Source organism: Dama dama, chromosome X (assembly GCF_033118175.1).
Source record: "Dama dama isolate Ldn47 chromosome X, ASM3311817v1, whole genome shotgun sequence".
In the NCBI taxonomy this organism is placed as follows: Eukaryota; Metazoa; Chordata; class Mammalia; order Artiodactyla; family Cervidae; genus Dama; species Dama dama.
Genome location: NC_083714.1, coordinates 115,284,419 through 115,305,661, shown reverse-complemented (window position 1 = coordinate 115,305,661; position 21,243 = coordinate 115,284,419). Strand labels below are relative to the sequence as shown.

Genomic DNA, 21,243 nt, shown 5'->3' with positions numbered 1-21,243 from the left:
AACATTCTCTTATCATTTGCCTCAGGAAATGCAGTTTTAATTACTTTCAGTTTTAGATAAAGGTCCCTTCTGACCTGAACCTGTGAGGATTTTGCTTTCAGTTGACATATTTGATCTTATACCAAGCGAATCCCTTTATTTCTCAGTAGCAGGCTTCATGCTTGGGCCAATGTTGCCTGTAGGAGGTGACAACTACCTTTGTTGTAGTCGACACCAACCCCTCCACCCTCCCCAACCCGCCCAACCTGAGTGTTGATGTATGAAACAGCCAAATCCAAGATTTCTTAATAGGGCTTCAAACACTGTCTCCCCTGTTTAAAATGCAGGTCTCCTTAAGGAAGGAACCATTTGGCCACCTCACTAACTTCATTCAGAAAGCAAATCTATGTATCAAATACTGAGAATAGGAATGGGAGGCCAACAGGGAAGTGCTGGGAAACTGGAAACAAGAAGGTTCCATCAGGGGAGTCAATTGGCCCCCAAAATGCAGGTTATAAGTACTGAAATGCAGGATTTCCCTGATGGTCCAGTGGTTGAGACTTTGCCTTCTAGTGCAGGAGGTGTGACTTCAATCCCTGGTCAGAGAGCTAAGATCACACATGCCTCATGGCCACAAAATCAAAGCATAAAAGAGAAATAACATTGTAACAAATTCAATACAGGCTGTAATAATGGTCCACATCAAAAATTAAAAAAAGGATCCCAAGGGCAAAGTGTTGCTTCATAGCCCTGCCTGTTGGCCAGTTTTGTGGTCCAGGTAGTGAGAATCCTAATTTATACCAAGTGGCTTTATGGTTTGTTCTGAGTACTGTGGGGCTTCCCTGATGACTCAGCAGTAAAGAATCCACCTGCCAACGCAGTAGATGTGGGTTCAATCCCTGGGCTGGGAAGAACCCGAGGAGAAGGGAATATGGCAACCTACTCCAGTATTCTTTCCTGGGAAATCCCATGGCCAGAGGAGCCTGTGGGCTACAGTCATGGGGTGACAAAGAGTCAGATATGACTGAGCACATACACGCACACTGGGTAGCATGGCTTTGTTCTCAGCAAAAGCCAATGTGAAAGGCTGCCAGTCCCTGAGCCTTCATCTGTCTCTACAGAAAGTGTACTTTTTTTCTTTCTTTAAAGAATCTTTTACTATGAGTAGGCATGAATCCTAAATGTCATTTGACTCAAACACTCATGACTAACCACACCTTCGTTAATTAGCAGTGATGAATGGGAAAGATAGCTAGAGGGGCCATATGTCCTATATCTTGAGCCTTCCTACCATTCTAAACCTATTTGTGTCTCCTTGGGGCTCCCACAATGGCTTGTGTCTCTGCATCACTCTTGATTTTGCGCTCTGACATCAACCCCTCCTTACACAAGAATGTCAAGCAAATGAACTGATCTCGCCGGATACACCCCCTCTCTCCCCTCCTCTTCATTGTAAGCTCTTCTACTGGCTTTTTTACTTTTGTGCTGCAGTATTCAGCATGGTGCCTGGCCCATCAAAAACAACCAGTGATCTGATTGAATTTGGTGTGGAGCCCACAAGGGCCTCTAGGAGGTAGAGTGTGTGGACCCCAGGCCAGACATCACTATGTGGGTTACAGAATGGTGAGCCTGGAGCTGGGAGACTGTAAGGAGCTAAATAGTACCGTGAAGGATATACATCCTGAATTGTCAAAAGAGTCCTAGTGCTGGACTGAGCTCTGCTGAAACTCCAAACTGGGATCTGATTGTTCTGTCGTCAAAGAATGTAACACCTAGTTGAAAAGAAAAGGTTCAAAGGTCCACACTTGAAAAGTTAATAATGTAGAAAAGGGTTTTAGGAAAATCTAAGATGGCAATATGAGCAGCCTGATAGCCTTTTTGAAACATGGTAAGAAGTTTGTTGTTGTTGTTGTTTAGTAGCTCAGTCGTGTCTAATTCTTTAGCGACCCTGTGGACTATAGCCCGCCAGCCTCTTCTATCCATGGGATTTTCCAGGCAGGAATACTGGGTTGCCATTTCCTTCTCCAGGGGATCTTCCCGACCCAGGGATTGAACCTCTGTTTCCTGCATGGCAGGTGGAATTTTTCCCACTGAGCTACCAGGGAAGCTATATGACTACAAAAGATATAATATGGGAATAAATAATTAAATATTAGATTATCGATGTTGGGAGGGCACAGGGACCATTGGGAAAGGCATCAAATTCTAAAAGGGACTTGAGGAGTTTGAAAGAGGGAGAGGGCCCAGGATAACAAAAAAGGAGGAAGAGTTCACATAGAGGAGACACCGGAAGCAGCTGTGCAGAGGTAAGGACATGTATACAGTGGTTCTCAAAGCAACATCATTTGACATGATATTAAGTGCTATTCTCACCTAAAATGTAATTTTCAGGCAGATTGAAGCTTCTGACACTTTGATGAGACACTCCACCAGTGGTCTTTGAAACAGACAACTTGGCAGATCCTATTAAGATCGTCCCAGTACCTCTGGAATAGTTTTTCCCCATGAGAAAACTATAGCCAGTAAAGTAAATGAACTGGTCTCTACTGATACCATCACAAAAGGAAAATAGCTTTGGTTTGTCTTTATGTGAGTGCATTTGAAAAGACCCATGTTTGAGGCTTTTGATAACTTGGATGATGACCTGAATATTGGTTTCTGAAGAGCTCATTTGGCTTGAGTTCCATATAATTTGGGGAAATGGGAATGCAGTCAAGGTTCATGTGGTGTGAGCCATTCCATTGTTCAGACTTATTACCCCAGGAGCATGCATGCAGTCACTTATTCCTCAAGAACTGGCTGGGTTCTAGTTCATGCCAGGCCTCCCTCTAACTTCAGGGGGCCTGACAGGGAACAAGAGGAACAAGAGTTGTCCGTCTCATGGAGCTGCAGTCTAGTAAGTTGCTACATTAGTTGATCCCAGAGGATCATCCTAGCTCTTCTGTCTGAGCAAGGTGAGTTCAAACTCCCCTTTTCTCAGCACGGTGTAAATAAGTTCAGCCCGGGCAGTGCTTCACCATTCTTAGGTGATAGTGGTGAGTGCCCATAGTCAATGATATTTTTCTTAGAAGGATAGAGTCCTAGCCTACCAGCAGCTGGTATGGCTTTGGGAGAATGCCCTCACTGCCTCTACAGGTACCATTGACCCTCTGTTGCAGAAGCCATGGGGACTCCCCAGAATTGCTCAGCCTCAAGTCAGCTTCATTGAAGAATTATATACCATTGGAAGTACAATAAATGGTATTCTTAAAATGATATACTGAAGTGTCTTCTTATCTTCCTTTTAAATATATGTATGTATATGTGTAATTTCAGATTTCTTCTTAGCAAGTTCAGATCAGCAACCAGAGGAGAAATCATCACTCCCAAAACTGAAAGTGGGCGGAGCTACAGCTTAGACTTAGACAGCCACAATTTTCGGAGTTTAAAGTCAGCCCCTGGTTCCGACAGGTAAGACACATAACAGATTAGCCAAAGGAAGTGACTGAGGACAGGGTTGGTATGTACATTCGTGCTCAGTCACTTCAGTCATGTCCGACTCTTTGCGACCCCATGGACTGTATAGCATGCCATGTTCCTGTGTCCATGGGGATTCTCCAGGCAATAATATTGGAGCGGGTTGCCATGCCCTCCTCCAGGGGATCTTCCCAACCCAGGGATCGAGTCCAGGTCTCGCACATTGCCAGTGGATTCTTTACCATCTGAACCACCAGGGAAGCCCAGGTTTGTATATTTCTAGCCAAACAATGCTTCTAGATACCTGTAATGTATTCCCTCTCAGAGATCTTAAACTAATACATAACGTGAAAAGCCAGGAAGATAGTTTTTAGTTGAAATGGTAAGCACTTATATTTCTGGAATTACAGCTATCGAAATCATCTGTGTTACTTGCATGGCTGAGACTTGATGGTTTTGGGGGACTCAGGGCTGCAGTTCACATGGATAAATCCAGGAAAATAAATTGTTTTCATTGATTTCTTGATTTTTTTCTGTTTAAGCTTTGGAAAAAGAAACCTCTAGGTGTCATATACATTCCTTACAACTTTAAAAAATTAATAATAATTTCCTTTGAATTGCCTCAGAGAATTTCCATAAATTCCACTTCCTTCTAGTTCTACCACCTCTAACATGTTATCAGAAGGCCAGCTCCTCAAATCTCCCATGTATAGAGCTATCACCTTGTCAAGAAAAGTAAAGAGAGAAAGGATAGCCAAGAGTCTAGTCATTTCCTATCAGGCTGAATGTTCTTTATCCTGTTGGAACAGAATTCAAGGCCGATTTTCATGACTGGTATATTATCAAAGGCAACGATGAGAAAAAAGATCTATCCTCATGGGTCATTAAGAGTGCAGGTACTGTCCATACCGATATCTTTTCCCCTATAGCATTCCTACAAACTTGTGTCACTTTATGTAAAACTTCAAAGAAAAAAATAAGCATAAAATAAATCATTTATCATCCACTATCAAAAGATGATGATTGTATTCATTCCTTTCCAAATTCTCAAGAATGTAGCTATATTTCCTTTATGATAAAAAATACTTTAAACCCTGGTTGCATTTGTCCTTGAAATCATTTCCTTTGACTTCTCTTCGGGTGGCCCCCTATCTTGTCCCACAAAACCTTATGTAGGAAAATCTCAATTTTGGTTTTGATTGCTGAGTTCCTAACTCTCAGGGATCATAATTATTTAGAGATGCTATTTTTGTTCAGCCTCATGGGGACTTGCTGGATGAGCTATCTTGGCTCATATTTCAGGCTGGCATTTAAAAGGGATAATATATCCATATAAAGAGGAAAGATGGAGTCCCCCATTCAAAACACTTAGTCTCCTGGCTCAATGAAGAAAATTAAATTATTCATTTTACAGTTACTTAAGAAGAGTAAGGGTCATACTCTCCAATATCACAGTGCTTACATGGTTGTTTCAGAATCTACCTGCCTGGGTTTATTCCTTGTGTCTTAACAACTTCTGCGTGTAGATACAGCTGACCCTGAAATAACATAGGAGTTAGTTGCACTGACCCCACCCCCTCACTTTGCCTGTCAATAATCCGAGTATCACTTGACAGTAAGCTTTTCCTATCCATAGTTCCTCTGTATCCTCATGCAGCTCCATATCCAAGGATTTACCCAACTAAGGATCCTGGAGTACTGTAGTATTTACTATGGGTTAAAAAAAAAAATCCATGCATAAAAAGAACCACACACATAAAGCTATAAAGCCATATGGACATGTTTCACCAAAGACTGGTGTATTGACCCAGGTGCCTCTTGTTGTAAATTGGAAGGTTGTCCTAAATAGACTTTATCTTTGAGATTGTAAATACCAAAGAGCAATAGATAGAATATAATGGTCAGGGTGCTTTGGTTTAGAGATAGAATATATTAATAATAGTCAGGGTGCTTCGACTGAACTAGGCCAAGAACAATGTCTTCCCAATAAGAAGGAGAGTCAGGATGTTTGGGAGATCAGTAGAGCAAAATGTCCTTTTCCTGAAACATGTATTTATCACAATGATGACTCATTCATTAAAGGACTGCCACTGTGAGATGAGTTACATTATCCCCAAATTATTCCTTAGGAAGTAGGGGCAGGAGGTGGCCTAACTTTTCTTCACTCCCATCCCTTTATAAAAGGTGTTAACTCCTTTTTTATTTTCTTGGAGCTGGAAGAATTCTGCAAAGCCAAGTAGTCAAGCTTGCAGACCTTCTTTTCTCATTAGGTTCTTCAAGCAGAACTGCAGCCTCCCCTGTAACAGCAGATTCCCCAAAAGAGAATTTGCAAGATTCTGGCCTCTGCCATCTATTACCTGGCCTAGCTTAGCAGTTAATTCCCCCTTCTCCTCTTCCACGCATATTTCTCCATAGTTCATTGCTCTTTTCCTGGAGCAGCTGGGCTTGAGCATCGTTTTTAAAAACTCATATTGGAGTGGAAATGATTATTTTTCAGATGCCTGGTTAGATTTTATTTCTTTTCAGGAGTTTCAAAGCAGGGAAATGTATGAATGGCTTAGGCAAGGCGCAGCAGCCTCTTGGAGGAACATGGCAAATGGCTCTTCACTGGTTTCTTGGGACTTGACACATGAGACAGCTGAGTTTTGTTTTTTTTAAGGCATAGAAATGTGAACTGTAATTAACAAACAGAATGCTCTTCAAGGCAGTGATTCCTAATTCCTTTCATGCTGTGATGAGTTGTCAATGTGGTGTGATTTGTGAGATATCTATCTTAAATCCTTATTAAAAAAAAAAAGTCTTAGCTAGACTCACAGACTTTGAGAAGGAACTTACAGTTGCTAGGGAGATGAATGGGGGAAGGGGATAGTTAAGGAGTTTGGGATGAACATGTACATACTGCTATACTTAAATGGATAACCAACAAGGTCCTACTATATAGCACAGGGAGCTCTGCTCAATGTTATGTGGCAGCCTGGATTGGAGGGGAGGGGAGTTTAGGGGATAATGGGAACATATATATACATGGCTGAGTCCCTTTCCTGTTCATCTGAATCTCACAACATTGTCTGCTAATTGGCTATACCCAAATACAAAATAAAAAGTTAAAAAAAATCCTACTCTCCTAGAAATGAATCCTCAGACAAGGATTCCTAAGTAAGTAATTTATTAATTGAAATGATTCTGGGAGCTACCAGTAAGGGAGTAAGTGACCTAGATGGGTGAGAGGGAGGTCCAAGAGGGAGGGGATATATATGTCTAAATAGAGCTGATTCAATTTGCTGTAAGCAGAAACCAACAAAATATTGTAAAGCAACTATACCTCAATTTTTTAAAAAAGCGAAGAAGATGAGCAATTTGATGTCTCTGGTGAGGTATGAGTTTGAGGACTCAGCTTAATCCTGCAAGGGATTCTGGGGCATAAAGTATTGGTATCTCTAGGTTTTTACATTTTGAGGAGCTGGACCATTGCACTTCTGTCCCAATAAGTCATTGTTTATAAGTTCCCTTAGATTGGGTTTCCAGATTTAGCAAATGATGATACAGGATGTCCAGTTAAATTTGTGTTCAGATAAAAAAACTTTTTAAGAAATATGTTTCATGAAATCTTATTGGTATGTACTATGTAAATAGTAGTATATTTTTATACTAAAACATTCTTGATTGTTTATGTGAAATTCAGATTTAACTGAGGGTCAGGGGAGGCATACTTCAAGGCATGCTTGGCCTCCAGTGCTAAAGGCAAAGCTCTGAACATTGTAAGTGCAAACCCTTAACAGAAAAGTACCCAGAAGCTTGGGATGGGTGGGTGGAGCCTGCTGCAAGGGATCTGAGGGAATCTGGAGGGGACATCAATATTGTCCCCTAAAATATAGGAAGAGTGGAACTTATAACTGAAAATTGATTTTGTTCAGTAAGAAGATGGATAAAGGACGCTGCTGTGTTTCTCAGCAGCATTTCTATCATGACATTGGAGGATACGGCAAGTATTGAGCCACAGGAACCTCTGACAACCAACCAGTTTCTCCTGTCCCCCAACCCCACCCCCTGCCCAAGCACATTCTAGTTTTACCTAGTTGTTCTTAATTGCTCTCTGGGAGCCCCGGGACTGACTGTCAGTCTCTGTGAAGCTTCACAAGCTGATTTGGTTGGCTCTGATCTGAAAGCAGAAACCACACCATTCACAGCAGCCCTTACCTTCTTAGCTGGTCCTCATTCTCATCCCATCCCCCAGCTCCCTCCCTCTGGCTCACCCTCTCCCTCTGTCTCTCTCTCTCCCCCTTTCCTTCTGGTAAGTAAGACATGTTTGGTATCTTAATGACTAAAAAAGTCATTCTTTCCTCATATCTATTATTTTGGGCAAAATAAGTTGATGAAACCCATTCTGTCATTATGTGACTCATCCTTTTTTCATCAGAAGTAAAATCATCTTCCTGTCCCCAATGTCATTTTCATTAGCATCTTTGAGATTAAGATGGCAATTAGGCAGCATCCTCTTACTACTACTTGAAATATTGGCAAGCCGGGAGTGTTTTAGTTCTGAGTCAGGACCACTTCCACAAAGTCAATACTGGTTTGTTCTGTGCAGTAGATAAAATGCTGGAGAGCTAGTTTCTAATGCTCTGAGCAAACTCCTTTCCTTACCAGGCTTTAAAAATTGTTCAAATTTATAGTACATCTCTAAAAGGATGTCCAGTTCATTCTGTAATACTAGCTGTGAGAGTTTTGTGATGCAAAAGAACAATGGTTATAAGGACTGTTCTCCAAAGGAAAATTACTTTCACCTCTTTCCTGTGCCTCTGCTTAACTTGTCCCATGCTAATTCCTTTCTTCCTATTTTAACCTGCTTTGAGTAAGCTCAGCCCTTCTTAGTGGCAGCAACGGGTGAGCAATTAAAGCCACAAGTTTCATAAATACTAAGCCTAAAGCAATTTGCAAAATCCCGGTGTCCTGAGAAAAATGACTCTTCCTTCCATGAAGTGATGGACAGGTGACAGAAGAGGTGAGAAATAGTGGAGTTAGAAGAGTATGTGATTAACTTGAACTGTGACTGTATCCATTACATGAGGTCTAGAGTGGGTGTCCCTGGTGGCTCAGATGGTAAAGAATCTGCCTGCAATGTTGGAGACCCGGGTTCAATCCCTGAGTTGGGAAGATCTCTTACTTACTCTGACTTGTTCTGTGCACTGGTGCTCTAGGCACTTGGAATTGAAAAAAAATCTTCTTGGGTAGAGTTGTGGGCATTCATAGTAAACAGAGTTCTGTGCTGAAGGGTGAGCACTGCCCTCTGCTGCAGCATCCCCCCGTAACTGCTCTCAGACCTCCTCCAAAGGTGTAGTGTCTCACACTGCCAGAGCCTGTGATTTGCGTACATGTGACTGTGTATACATGTGACTTTCCTCATTATAAACGTCAATAATGTGAGGAAGTATGGAGATCGGGAGTTCAGCCAGACCCTTGACACCATACTTAGGTCAAACTACCCCTGGGTTCTGCGTTCTCTTTGTTAAATTGGAGTAGAATTGCTTTACAACGTTGTGTTTAGTTTCTGCTATACAACAGAGTGAATCAGCTGTTTGTATACATAGATCCCCTCCCTCGTGGACTTCCCTCCCTCTTCCACCCCACCCCTCTCCGTCATCATAGAGCACCGAGCCGAGCTCCCTGTGCTACACAAGAGCTTCCTACTGGCTCTCTGCTTTACACACGGTTGTGTATATGTGTCAATCCTAATCTTCCAATTTGTCCCACCCTCCTTTTCCCACTTCCCATGTCCACATCTCTGTCTCTATTTCCGACCTGGAACTAGGATCATCTGTACCAGTTTTTTAGATTCCACGTACATGCATTAATGTGTTTCTCTTTCTGATTTACTTCACTCTTACTTAAGGTGTATTAGGTGACACGTTACATGCTCAGGGTAGCTAAGACAGAGTAATGGCCTGTCTTCTTCTGTTAGATCATTGAGGAGTAGAGCTAAATGACTTGCTCACCTATGCATTTTATTTATACAAATAAATTCAACATATAGCTCTGCCAATGTTATTGGCCTGGTACTATATGTGTTCATTTAGTTGCTAAGTTGAGTCTGACTCTTGTGACCCCATGTACTGTAGCCTGCCAGGCTCGTCTGTCCATGGGATTTTCCAGGCAAGAATACTGAAATGAGTTGCCCTTTCCTTCTCCAGGGGATCTTTCTGACCCAAGGATGAAACCTGGATCTCCTGCATTGCAGGTGTATTCTTTACTGACTGAACCACCAGGGAAGTCCCTTAGTACTATATGCTAAGTGGTAAATGTGGACGTTCTTAGACAATGCTGCTTTTCTATCCCTTGGTGAACTTCCAAATTGTCAGGGAAGGTTGGGATGACTAAACAATTTCAAGACAATATGGTATCACTATAAACAAAGCTAGTGGAGGTGATGGAATTCCAGTTGAGCTGTTTCAAATCCTAAAAGATGATGCTGTTAAAGTGCTGCACTCAACATGCCAGGAAATTTGGAAAACTCAGCCGTGGCCACAGGACTGGAAAAGGTCAGTTTTCATTCCAATCCCAAAGAAAGGCAATGCCAAAGAATGTTCAAACTGCCGCTCAATTGTACTCATTTCACATGCTAGCAAAGTAATGCTCAAAATTCTCCAAGTGAGCCTTCAACATTTTGTGAACCTTGAACTTCCCGATGTTCAAGCTGGATTTAGAAAAGGCAGAGGAAACAGAGATCAAATTGCCAATATCCGGTGGATCAAAGAAAAAGCAAGAGATTTCCAGAAAAACATCCTCTTCTGCTTCATTGTCTATGTTAAAGCCTTTGACGGTGTGGATCACAACAGACTGTGGAAAATTCCTCAAGAGATGGGAATACCAGATCACCTTACCTGCCTCCTCAGAAACCTGTATGCAGGTCAAGAGGCACCAGTTAGACCCAGACATGGAACAACGGACTGGTTCCAAATAGGGAAAAGAGTACGTCAAGGCTGTATATTGTCACCCTGCTTATTTAACTTATATGCAGAGTACATCATGTGAAATGCCGGACTGGATGAAGCACAACCTGAAATCAAGATAACTGGGAGAAATATCAATAACCTCAGATATGCAGATGACACCACCCTTATGGCAGAAAGTGAAGAGGAACTAAAGAGCCTCTTGATGAAATTGGAAGAAGAGAGTGAAAAAGTTGGCTTAAAGCTCAGCATTCAAAAAACGAAGATCATGGTATCCGGTCCCATCACTTCATGGCAAATAGATGGGGAAGCAATGGAAACAGTGACAGACTTTAGTTTCTCGGTCTCCAAAATCACTGCAGATGGTGACTGCAGCCATGAAATTAAAAGACGCTTGCTCCGTGGAAGAAAAGCTATGACCAACCTAGATAGCATATTAAAAAGCAGAGACAAAAAAAAAAAAAGCAGAAACATTACTTTGCCACCAAAGTCCATATAGTGAAAGGTGTGGTTTTTCCAGTAGTCATGTATGGGTGTGAGGGTTGGATCATAAAGAAGGCTGAGCACTGAAGAATTGATGCTTTTGAACTGTGGTGTTGGAGAAGACTCTTGAGAGTCCCTTGGACGGCAAGGAGATCCAACCTGTCTGTCCTAAAGGAAATCAGTCCTGAATATTCATTGGAAGGACTGATGTTGAAGCTGAAACTCCAATACTTTGGCCACCTGATGTGAAGAACTGACTCATTAGAAAAGACCCCGATGCTGGGAAAGTTTCTAGGCCGGAGGAGAAGGGGATGACAGAGGGTGAGTTGGTTGGATGGCATCACTGACTCAATGGACATGAGTTTGAGCAAGCTCCTGTAGAAGGTGAAGGGTAGTGAAACCTGGCATGCTACAGCCCATGGGGTCACAGAGATTCGGACATGACTGAGCGACTGAACAACATGGTATCATGATAAAAAGATAATCTGTGTGCTATGGAAGAACCAGAGACAGGCGTTTATCCATCCAGAAGAATCAGAGGAGCTTCGAGGAAATGATCCCTAAGCAATTTGAAGGAGTGAGGAGGACGTGGCCACAGAAAGAGAGGTGAGAAGAACATCCTAGATAGAGGAACCAGGAAGTTCAAAGGAAAAGATACATAAAGCAATTTTGCATGTGCAAGAAAATGAACAGTTCAGTGTTTTTTTTAAATATATTTTAATGTTTCTTTTTCATCTTTTTTATTTGTATTTGTTTGTTTTTGACTTTTCTGAGTCTTTCTTCTTTTTTTTCCATTTATTATTAGTTAGAGGCTAATTACTTTACAATATTATAGTGGTTTTTGTCATACATTGACATGAATCAGCCATGGATTTACATGTATTCCCCATCCCGATCCCCCCTCCCACCTCCCTCTCTACCCAATCCCTCTGGGTCTTCCCAGTGCACCAGGCCCGAGCACTTGTCTCATGCATCCAACTTGGGCTGGTGATCTGTTTCACCATAGATAATATACATGTTTCGATGCTGTTCTCTCGAAACATCCCACCCTCGCCTTCTCCCACAGAGTCCAAAAGTCTGTTCTGTACATCTGTGTCTCTTTTTCTGTTTTGCATATAGGGTTATCATTACCATCTTTCTAAATTCTATTGAGTCTTTCTTGCTGCATGCAGGTTTTCTCTAGTTGCAGTGAGTGAGGACTACTCTCTACTTGTGATGCAGGGCCTTCTCATTGTGATAGTTTCTCTTGTGGAGCATAGACTCTAGAGTGCTCGGGCCTCAGTAATCATGGCTCACAGGCCCGGTTGCCCTGTGACATGTGGATTTTCCTGGATCAGGCATCAAACCTGTGTGCCCTGAATTGGCAGGCAAATTCTTATCCACTAGACCAGGGAAGTCCCAGTTCAGAGTTTTTAGAGTGCAAAAATGAAATGTACTTTACAAAAGAAGAGATGGAGAGCTTCATTGAGCAGGATGTGGATGGCTTTTGATACCTTGATAGCTTTTTTCTTATAAGCAACATAGCATCCCAGGTAGAACAAGAGTTTAGGAAATCCAAACTATTGGGTTGGCCAAAAAGTTCACTCAGGTATTTAAGGTTGTTTGGAAAAACATGAGCCAAGCAAACTTTTTGGCCAACCCAATACTAAGTATAGAGTAAGTGCTTGTTCCATTTAGTTGCTGAAAGCTTAATTCTGCTAAATATTTGCTTTCCTTGGTGTCTAGAGGTGAGGGCAGTTGGCTTTCTCACTTATAACTTCTAGTCCACCCAATACTTGTCATGGCTGCTGGCTTCTCGTCCAACTGGCTTCCAGCCATTCTTTAAAAACAAGACATGGGAACAGGATTTTGTTGTGATTGTGAATGACAAAATATTATCAGACTAAGATTTCTACTTGTCCTTAATTTCTTTTTCCTCATACCCAGAGTCCCTCCTACATGATGACTGTCTCTTACATTTTGGAGAGTCTTTTTAAAGAAACGAGATATTTTGAGGAAGCCCTAAACATTTTAAGACCATCAAACAAATCAGCTTTTGGTTTAGTAAATCAAATGATCAGGGTTCTTTATGTTCTTAACACTAATTCATTGAATACCTCTCACATTGTATTACATTTGTCCTTTCTCCAAAAAGGAAAAAGAAGGAAAATATATGTTACTCAGACACATAAAGCCAGTGGTTTCAGAGGAAACTGCAGCAAGAGAAATTGCTTAATGAATTTCCAGTTCCTCTGTATTTCTCTGCTTCCCTCATTCAGTGGTCAAGAGCTCTTAAAATGTTTCATTTGTGCATAAATACGGTAAAGTGTCTATCTGCCATGCGAGAGACCTGAGTTCAGTCTGTGGGTTGGTAAGATCCCCTGGAAAATCGAATGGCTACTCACTCCAGTATTCTTGCTTGGAAAATTCCATGGACAGAGCAGCCTGGTGAGCTACAGTGCATAGGGTTGCAAAGAGTTGGACACGACTGAGCGACTAACACACACACAAACACACATGTATTGTTCATTGCTTTGAGAGCAAACTCTCCAAAGAGTTTGGTATTTATTTATTTATTTAATTTTTTGCCACCATTCATGGCGGGCAGGATCTTAGTTCCTCAACCAGGTACTGAACCCTCACTCCATGCAGTGAAAGCTTAGAGTCCCAACAACTGAACCACCATGGAAGTCTCAAGAGTTCAGTTTTTAAGTGGAGACATACATACCTGTGTGTTCATGAGCCTGTATTCTCAGGCGCACACACAGGGGTCAACAGACGTTTATGTAAAGGTACAGATTGTTCCCCAGTGGATCAGTGGTAAAGAATCTGCCTGCCAATGAGGAGACACAAGTTTAATCCCTGGGTCAGGAAGATCCCCTGGAGAAGAAAATGGCAACCCACTCCGGTATTCTTGCCTGGAGAATTCCATGGACAGAGGATCCTGGTGGGCTACAGTCCCTGGGGTCAAAAAGACTTGGACACAACTGAGCGTCCAAACAACAACAGATGGTTCATATTTTGGGGGTTTGGGGCCAGATGGTGTCCATCTCAACTACTCACTCTGCTGTTGGAATGTCAACTGAAAACAAAAACAAGAAAAACACAACCCGAGAGCTGTGAGTTAACGTTTATTTGGGGCAGAATGAGGACTACAGCCCTGGAGACAGCCTCTCAGATAGCCCTGAGAAACTGCTCCAAAGAGGCAAGGGGGAAGGTCAGTCAGTATTATATTTGATTTTAGTGAAGAGGGTACATGCAGTCAAATACAGATTTTGGCAGAAGATTGTTGCCAGTCAAAAGGAACAGATGTCACTATTAATGATTTTAGTAATTTTATAGATACGAGGCACAGAGTGCCTCATTCCTGATCTCCACCCTGGACTCCTTTTAGGGTATTTGAAGGTCAGTGACCACAGTGGCTAAGTGATTTCATTCTTATAGAGGCAAATGGCAAGTGCCAATTTTTAGTTGGCAGTTTTGTAAAAGCAGCTGTATACAATGTATAAAGTGAATGTGAATGCCTGCATATTAATAAAAGTTTATTTATGGCACTGAAATGCGACTTTCACATAATTCTCACATGTTATAAAATATCCTTCTTTTGATTTTTTTCAACCACTTGAAAATGTAAAATCACTCTTAGCTCACAAGTTATACAAAAACAGGTGGTGACCCCACTTCCATCCAGGAGCCATAGTTTGCTGACTCTTCTGGTGCCATACATTTACTCACTGACGCAGAAAGCATCCTTCCATTCATCACATTCTAAGCCATGAGGATAGCTCAGGTCTCTTGATGCGAGTAGTGTGCTGAATAATCGTGGTATGAGAGGGAGGAATAGTACAGTTGGAGATATGCCTGAGATGAGTGACTTTATACTCATCCACAGAACTTTGCTGGCATCCAGTGGTTAAGACTCCACGCTCCCAGTGCAGGGCACAGGCTCGATCCCTGGTCAGGGATCCTACTTGTTGTGTGGTGTGGCCCTATAGAAACAGGCTCATCCTCAGTTGAGGCCAGTGTTTCTCAGCTTTGGCTACATATTGCAGTCACTGGTGATAGGGGAGTGGTGAGTGGTGGTAAAGCCTCTTGATGCCTACATCCCGTGCCCAGAGGGTCTGATGTGGTTTGGGTGCAACCTGAGCTCGGGGTTGTTTAAAAGCTTCTATGGTGTTTCTGATGTGCACCCTAGGGTGAGGGCCACCCATGAGACAGTGGGAAGAAAGAAGTTGCCTAGAAAGAAGCAGCCTAGGGTGAGGGCCACCCATAAGACAGTGGGAAGAAAGAAGTTGCAGCTGGGGATCACCAAAAACCGGAAGGTTGAGACTCGTTCTGCTTTTTTTCCTTTTATTTCTCATTTTAAGCACCTCTTTCTCATTTAACATGCCTGCTTCACTTTCTAATTACATCCTTCCTTGCCTGTCTCTCAGGTGTTTTATTTCAGATCTCCAATAACTAAAAGGAGTTAGGAAGGCATGTAAACTGCAGAATGAATATCATGTCATCTTAGTGTCATGTTATGCCCTAGCCTCATTGTCCCAGTGAGCATGATATCTTTCAGATTAATGCTGTCTTTGGCTGATCTTTTACAAAAACCCTCATTTTCGCAGGCAGGCAGAGGCTCAACCTTATCAGTCTGCTCTGGGAAGGTTGAATCCTGGGAAATTCTTTGCCGGCTTCAACTCCTGGGAGACCACACTGTAAACCAGAAAAGGAACTTGTTCAATTAGAGTTTCTGTCCCTTCTCCTTGAATTCTTTACCTAGAAATTGATATGTCTAGGAAGCCATTATCAAGGTTTGAGGCCAGCAGGAAATTAGAGATAACAGAACGGAAGGCTTTTTAAAAGTAAGCTAAAATAAGGGAAACTCTTTCCTGCCCTAGGAAATGTATCTTTCAAGTAATTCAGGATTTCCAGGCTCCCCAGACAGTGTCACATTCCCCATACTTTGGGCCTATTAGGTCGAAAGGAATGTATCCCTTTCTTGTCAGTTTCCCCCTAAGCAGATTTTAGCGTCAAGGTTTGTTAGAACTAATTTCTAATATTTCTAATTTAAATATCACTAACATGATACATGGATCCAAAATAGCTCTTTCTTAATTGAACTTTAAATTTCTCTAATTTTGACTTGAGGAGGCCTTTATCCTCTTCCTATTTGAGTGGCAAAGATTCACATATTTTATGTCAGATTTTGCATAACACCTGAAAGAGTTGGCACACAAGTATTTATGATATTCTGCCTCATTAGACTAAATCTTTTTTAGTTTAATCATATGAAGCATTCAACTGAGAGGAAAATATTATTAAGAAGCTCACAGTAAATGTCAGGGATAAATGTGAAAGTGTATGTCATTTTTAAGATAATGCTTCTGGCAACAGTCATTTCTAATGGCTGGCTTATGAGCACAAGACTTTTTTTCCCCTTATTATAGGATAGCCTCTTGAATGTCATCAACACTTAACTTCTGCTAGAGCTTCCACATAAACGGGACTTTGGTTTCTAGGAAGGCTAATCCATGGTGGAGACTTTTCCAAGACCACCTGGGTCTGGGAGGACCTTCATCACAGACATAAGCAGAAATACCCACACAAATTCCCTTGGATCATAATCTCTTGGTTCATTTCTGCAAGATTCAGTCCAGCCCTTTTTCTTTTGAGACTTTACCTAAAACAGTATGGTGGCTCCGATGATAAAGAATCCACCTCTCAATGCAGGAGACATGGGTTCAATCCCTGGATCGGCAATATCCTCTGGAGGAGGAAATGGCAACCCACTCCGGTATTCTTGCCTGGAGAATTCCATGGACAGAGAGCCTGGTGGGCTACAGACCATGGGATCACAGTCGGATACCACTGGGTGACTAACACTTTCACTTTTTTTGAGTTGAACATGCCTGAGTGACTTTCACTTTTTTTTTTTAAACCTAAAACAGTAGGGAGAGACTTTTTTTTTGGTAGTATTACTGTAAGAATAAAGAACCTTTGGGCAGTGTACAGCATCCATGGGTAGGTCTCTAAGTCCCATCTCCGTTGAACTTGTGAGAAAGAACAGCATCACTTGGGAAAGGTATAAACATTGTTAACTGTTGCCAAATGTAGAAATGTTGCACCTGAGATAGGAGGACAGGGAAATCACCCAAGAATTTCAAACTGTATCAGTCTATTTAATCTCCAAATCTTATTTTCTTGTCATCAGACACAAAAGACACAGTCATAGACCCTTTCTGAGCAGAGTCCATAGTACTATAATTTATTCTGACCACCAGTTCTAGAAAGAACCTACCAGGGACTGTTTCTGTGTAGTAGTGAAGGACTGCTACCCAGAAAATTTTCTGAGCTCTCTTAATCAAATTCTAAGAAACTAACTCCCAGCTCTCTCAATCCTTTAATTATCTTCTCCTTGATAGCATTCCTCTTCTAGATTCTATCCATGTAGAACCTGCCTGGTTGTAACAATTTGATTGGCAAAATGATGCATAAACAATTTGAAGAACTAGCATGAGCTTGAATGTTGTCTTTGGATAAGCAGATAATTCTGTTTTTATTCTGACTTTATCATATGTTAATACTAACTCTGTATGTTATTAATACTAATTCTGTATGCATGTGTGGAATAAGTGCCTAACCTCTCTAAGCCTCAGTTTCTTCATCTGTAAAATACGAATGTTCATACCTTTTTTTTTTTTTTAAGGAAAAAAATGAATGTTGTGGAATGGAGACTGTCAAACACCTAGAAAATATTCAGTAAATGCAGCTGCTGCTTGCATAAATCTCGAGAGTTGTGGTGGCTGGTTGTATCAATCAGGGCATGTTTTATTTTGGTGGCTTCTCTGGTGCACAACCTTGAAAAAAGTTACAAGCTGTGATTAACAGCTCCAATGTTTATTGCTAATTCTTTCTTCTGCCAGATTTTTCTTCTACTAATGACCCATGTGCCATCATTCTCTTTAAAATATGCCCTTCCTTTATTCCTATAAGTCTCTCCTCCAGTTGGCTCAACTGTGAACTCTAATCACTATTAACTGTCACTGTTGTGCTTTAATAAGAAGATGTTTATTATTACAGGTACACTTATAAATTATTAAAATAGTAACTGAAAGAGTGAAATTCACAAGGGCTTACATTTTACTACTGAGCATATTTTGTGCTCACTGATGGCACAGAATGAAAGAAGGGCAAACACTTCCCTTAAACTCTAATTTGTCAAAATTTATTTACTTATGAAACTTCATTTAATAAGAAAATTGCAATCACCTCCAGGCAGGAACTGTTTTTTTTTTTTCGTGAATCATTATTGAATGGAATTGAATCCATTTTAGCAAACATAAAAGTGAATCAAACTTATTTACAAAAATGTCATTATTTTTAGCCTTCATTTATTAAATGTGAGCCACGAGTCAGTCACTAAAACAGTGAGAAATAAAATATAATTGCCAATCTTTGATTAAATATGTACTGAGTGCATCCTTTGCACCAAGATATTGTGAAGGTGCTGGAGGTGTCATGGTAAGTATGTCATCAGCTCTGTCCCCAAGGAGCCCATGTTGAAAGAGTCCCAAGGCCCATATATCTGTTAAGCAGCCAAAGAAGACATTATGTAGGCAACTTCTACAGAGTCTGGCAAAGACTGTAAGTCACGAGGAATTGAGTAGAGTAGAGGTTGGCAAGGCCTGTGATGGACAGAGAAAGCACAGTCAGGGAGTCTGGACTTCATTTGGCCCTTGAAGGATGGGAGGATTTGGATAAACCGAGAATGACAAATAAGGCTTATCAGGTGGGAAGAATGTGAGCAAAAGGCTTAGAAGTGGAAGCAATAACACGAGCAAGCGTGGTGAGTTGAAAAAATAGTTGGCGAAAAAAAGGGCTGGCTAGAAGAATACTGCTGAGCAGTGGGAAAAGAGTTGGAGAGGTAAGTTCAATTACAAAGACGCTGGAGTCAGACAAATGGCAATGAACCTCATGAGCCCCTGAAGGTGTACCTCAGGTGGTCCACGTGTTGCCATTGTTTTCTGGGGAGTTTTCCCTGACTAGGTCTTTGGTCACTGCTGTACTTCCATTTTAAAATCAGAATGTTTTTTCTCATTTAGGGGAAGCACTGGTTCATCAGATTTCAATGAGCCAGAAGCTGGTCCTGGAACTCCCAAGAGTGTCCGGAGCAGTGGCGTGACCCCAGGCACTCCGAGGTCACCGGCCCCCAGCACCCGCAGCGTGACCTCAGTCAGCAGTCGAGTAAGTACACAGATGTGAAGGAACAGCTCCATCTGGGACTCAGCCTCACCACCGAGGCATGGCTAGCCTTCAGCTCTCTGAACCTGAGAGCCTGTTGTTGATTGTGTTTAACAGTAATAGATGCTTCTTGCTCAGAACTGAACCTCCTACATCCATAGCTCATGACAGGAGGCCTCAAGAGTGAAGGAAAGGGAAAGGGCAGTTTCAGAGGTGGAATTTGTTTAATGGGGGTTTCAATGGCTACATGGTTTCAGTAAAATATAAATCATGTTTAGCACTCAGTGATTTTGATCATTCATTTTATTTATCAAGAACTTGACTGTTATAAAATGCTGCCAACAGATTTAAATTAGGAAAGGTAGACTCTTAAAATATTTTTATCATTTTCTTTTCAATACATCTGTTAAAGAGTCTGCACATCACAGAAATTTAAATTGCATTGTGTGTGTTGTGTGTGTAAATTGTTCTTTTGAGTGAATGAACATCTACTAGATTGTTTGATTAAGCAGGAAACTCCATATAGATAGTTCACATATTATATCTTTATATACAAACTACAATTCTTTGATTCTGCCAATATTTAATGAGGGCCTTCTCTATGCCAAGCCCTGGTCGAACAAAGACTTGAAAGAAGTGAAAGAATTAGGCTTGAGAGCGTCTCTTGCAAGGTTGTTATCCATGCTGGGACAGCACTGATGTTTAGCAAATACATTATGGGAAGGCTGTTGGAATCACTTTATATTGAAATCACTTAAATCAAGGACCACCATCTGCATAGTCAGTGCCCTTGCTTCACGAGAGTCTGAAAGATCGCTAGTGCCCCTGGAGGAGCAGCCAGTGCAAAGACCCTGAGGTGGGAGCGTATGTGGTGTGTTCAAGGAAGAAGAGGGAGACCTGTGTGGCTGTTATGAGTGAACAAAGGGAGGGGTATGAGAAAATGAGTTCAGAGGGGAAGTAGGGCCAGATGGGCCATGTGGACTCTCTTTGCACTTTGGCATTTACTCTGAAGAAGATGGTGGCAGTTGGAGAATTTTCAGCAGACTGCTGACATGATCTGGCTTCTGTTTATGCTGGATCTGAGGGCTGTGCTGAGAAGAGCCTGTTGGAACAAGAGTGGAAGCCAGAAGGCTGGTTAGGAAGGAGTCCATAGTATTACTGCAGGAGGTATTACTGGGCTTTGGAACACGAAGATAGATGTGGAGATTGTGATGACAAGATTCTACAGATATTTTTCATGAAGAGTCCAAAGGCATTCAGACAGATTGAAGAATAATAATAATAAGTGTATTTAAACAGTTTTAGTCTAAATTTAACTTGTTGATAAGATAAAAGGCCTATTCAAATTTTTGTCTGTATTTATACTTCGCTCCACAAACAGTATTGTTCAGTAGCCAGAAAAGTGCTTGCACAGTTGGTGACTGTACTCACTTCTCTGGCAGCCTAAAAAGGGATGGCATTCAAAATATTTAGAAACTGGTATGTCAGGGGCACTGAGCCATCAGAACAGACCCTGGTGCAAGATTGGGCAGCATCCTGAGGGCCCTCCCAGGCCATGCAGTAACCTGGATTGTGGGGAGAACTAGGGTTGTGGAGGACAGGAGCACAGGAAGAAGGCGTAGACTGGGAGTTGCCCTGCTCACCAACTGATCCAGAAGTATTAAAAAAAATGTTAACAGCTGGTACAGCTCTGCTAGTGGGAAGCAGCAGAGTGTCAGTCCAATAATTAATAAGTTAGTCAAGTTTGTTCTCAAAACAAGGCTTATCTTCCTAAGTACCATCACTGTTGGTGGGGGGTAAGGAGGGAGCTCCCTTCTCATGTACTATTCCCCTTATATCTACAGCCTTTAGATGAATTTTTTTAAATTTTAAGAACTTTAAACCATTAAATTGCAATTGATTTACAATGTTGTTACTTTCTGCTATACAGCAAAGTGATTCGATTATACACATATATGCATTCTTTTTTTACATTCTTTTCCATTATGCTTTATCATAAGAGACTGATTTGTTGTTTATCCATTCCGCATATAATGGCTTACATCTGCTAACCCCAGTCTCCAACTCCATCCCTCCCCCCAAACCCTCTCTCTTGGCAACCACAAGTATGTTCTCTGTGTGTACGATTCTGTTTTCTGTTTTGTAGACAGGTTCATTTGTCATATTTTAG

At 41.5% G+C, this 21,243-nt stretch overlaps 1 protein-coding gene across 1 annotated transcript in view; it reads left to right on the top strand.

Annotated features, from left to right (window-relative positions):
• Positions 1–21,243, top strand: part of SYTL5 (synaptotagmin like 5) — a 265,631-nt gene that overhangs the window by 199,288 nt on the left and 45,100 nt on the right. Inside the window, exons 7-8 of the mRNA XM_061136176.1 lie at positions 3,295–3,429; positions 18,935–19,076. Of these exons, the coding sequence (XP_060992159.1) occupies positions 3,295–3,429; positions 18,935–19,076 (277 nt within the window). The remainder of the gene's footprint in view (positions 1–3,294; positions 3,430–18,934; positions 19,077–21,243) is intronic.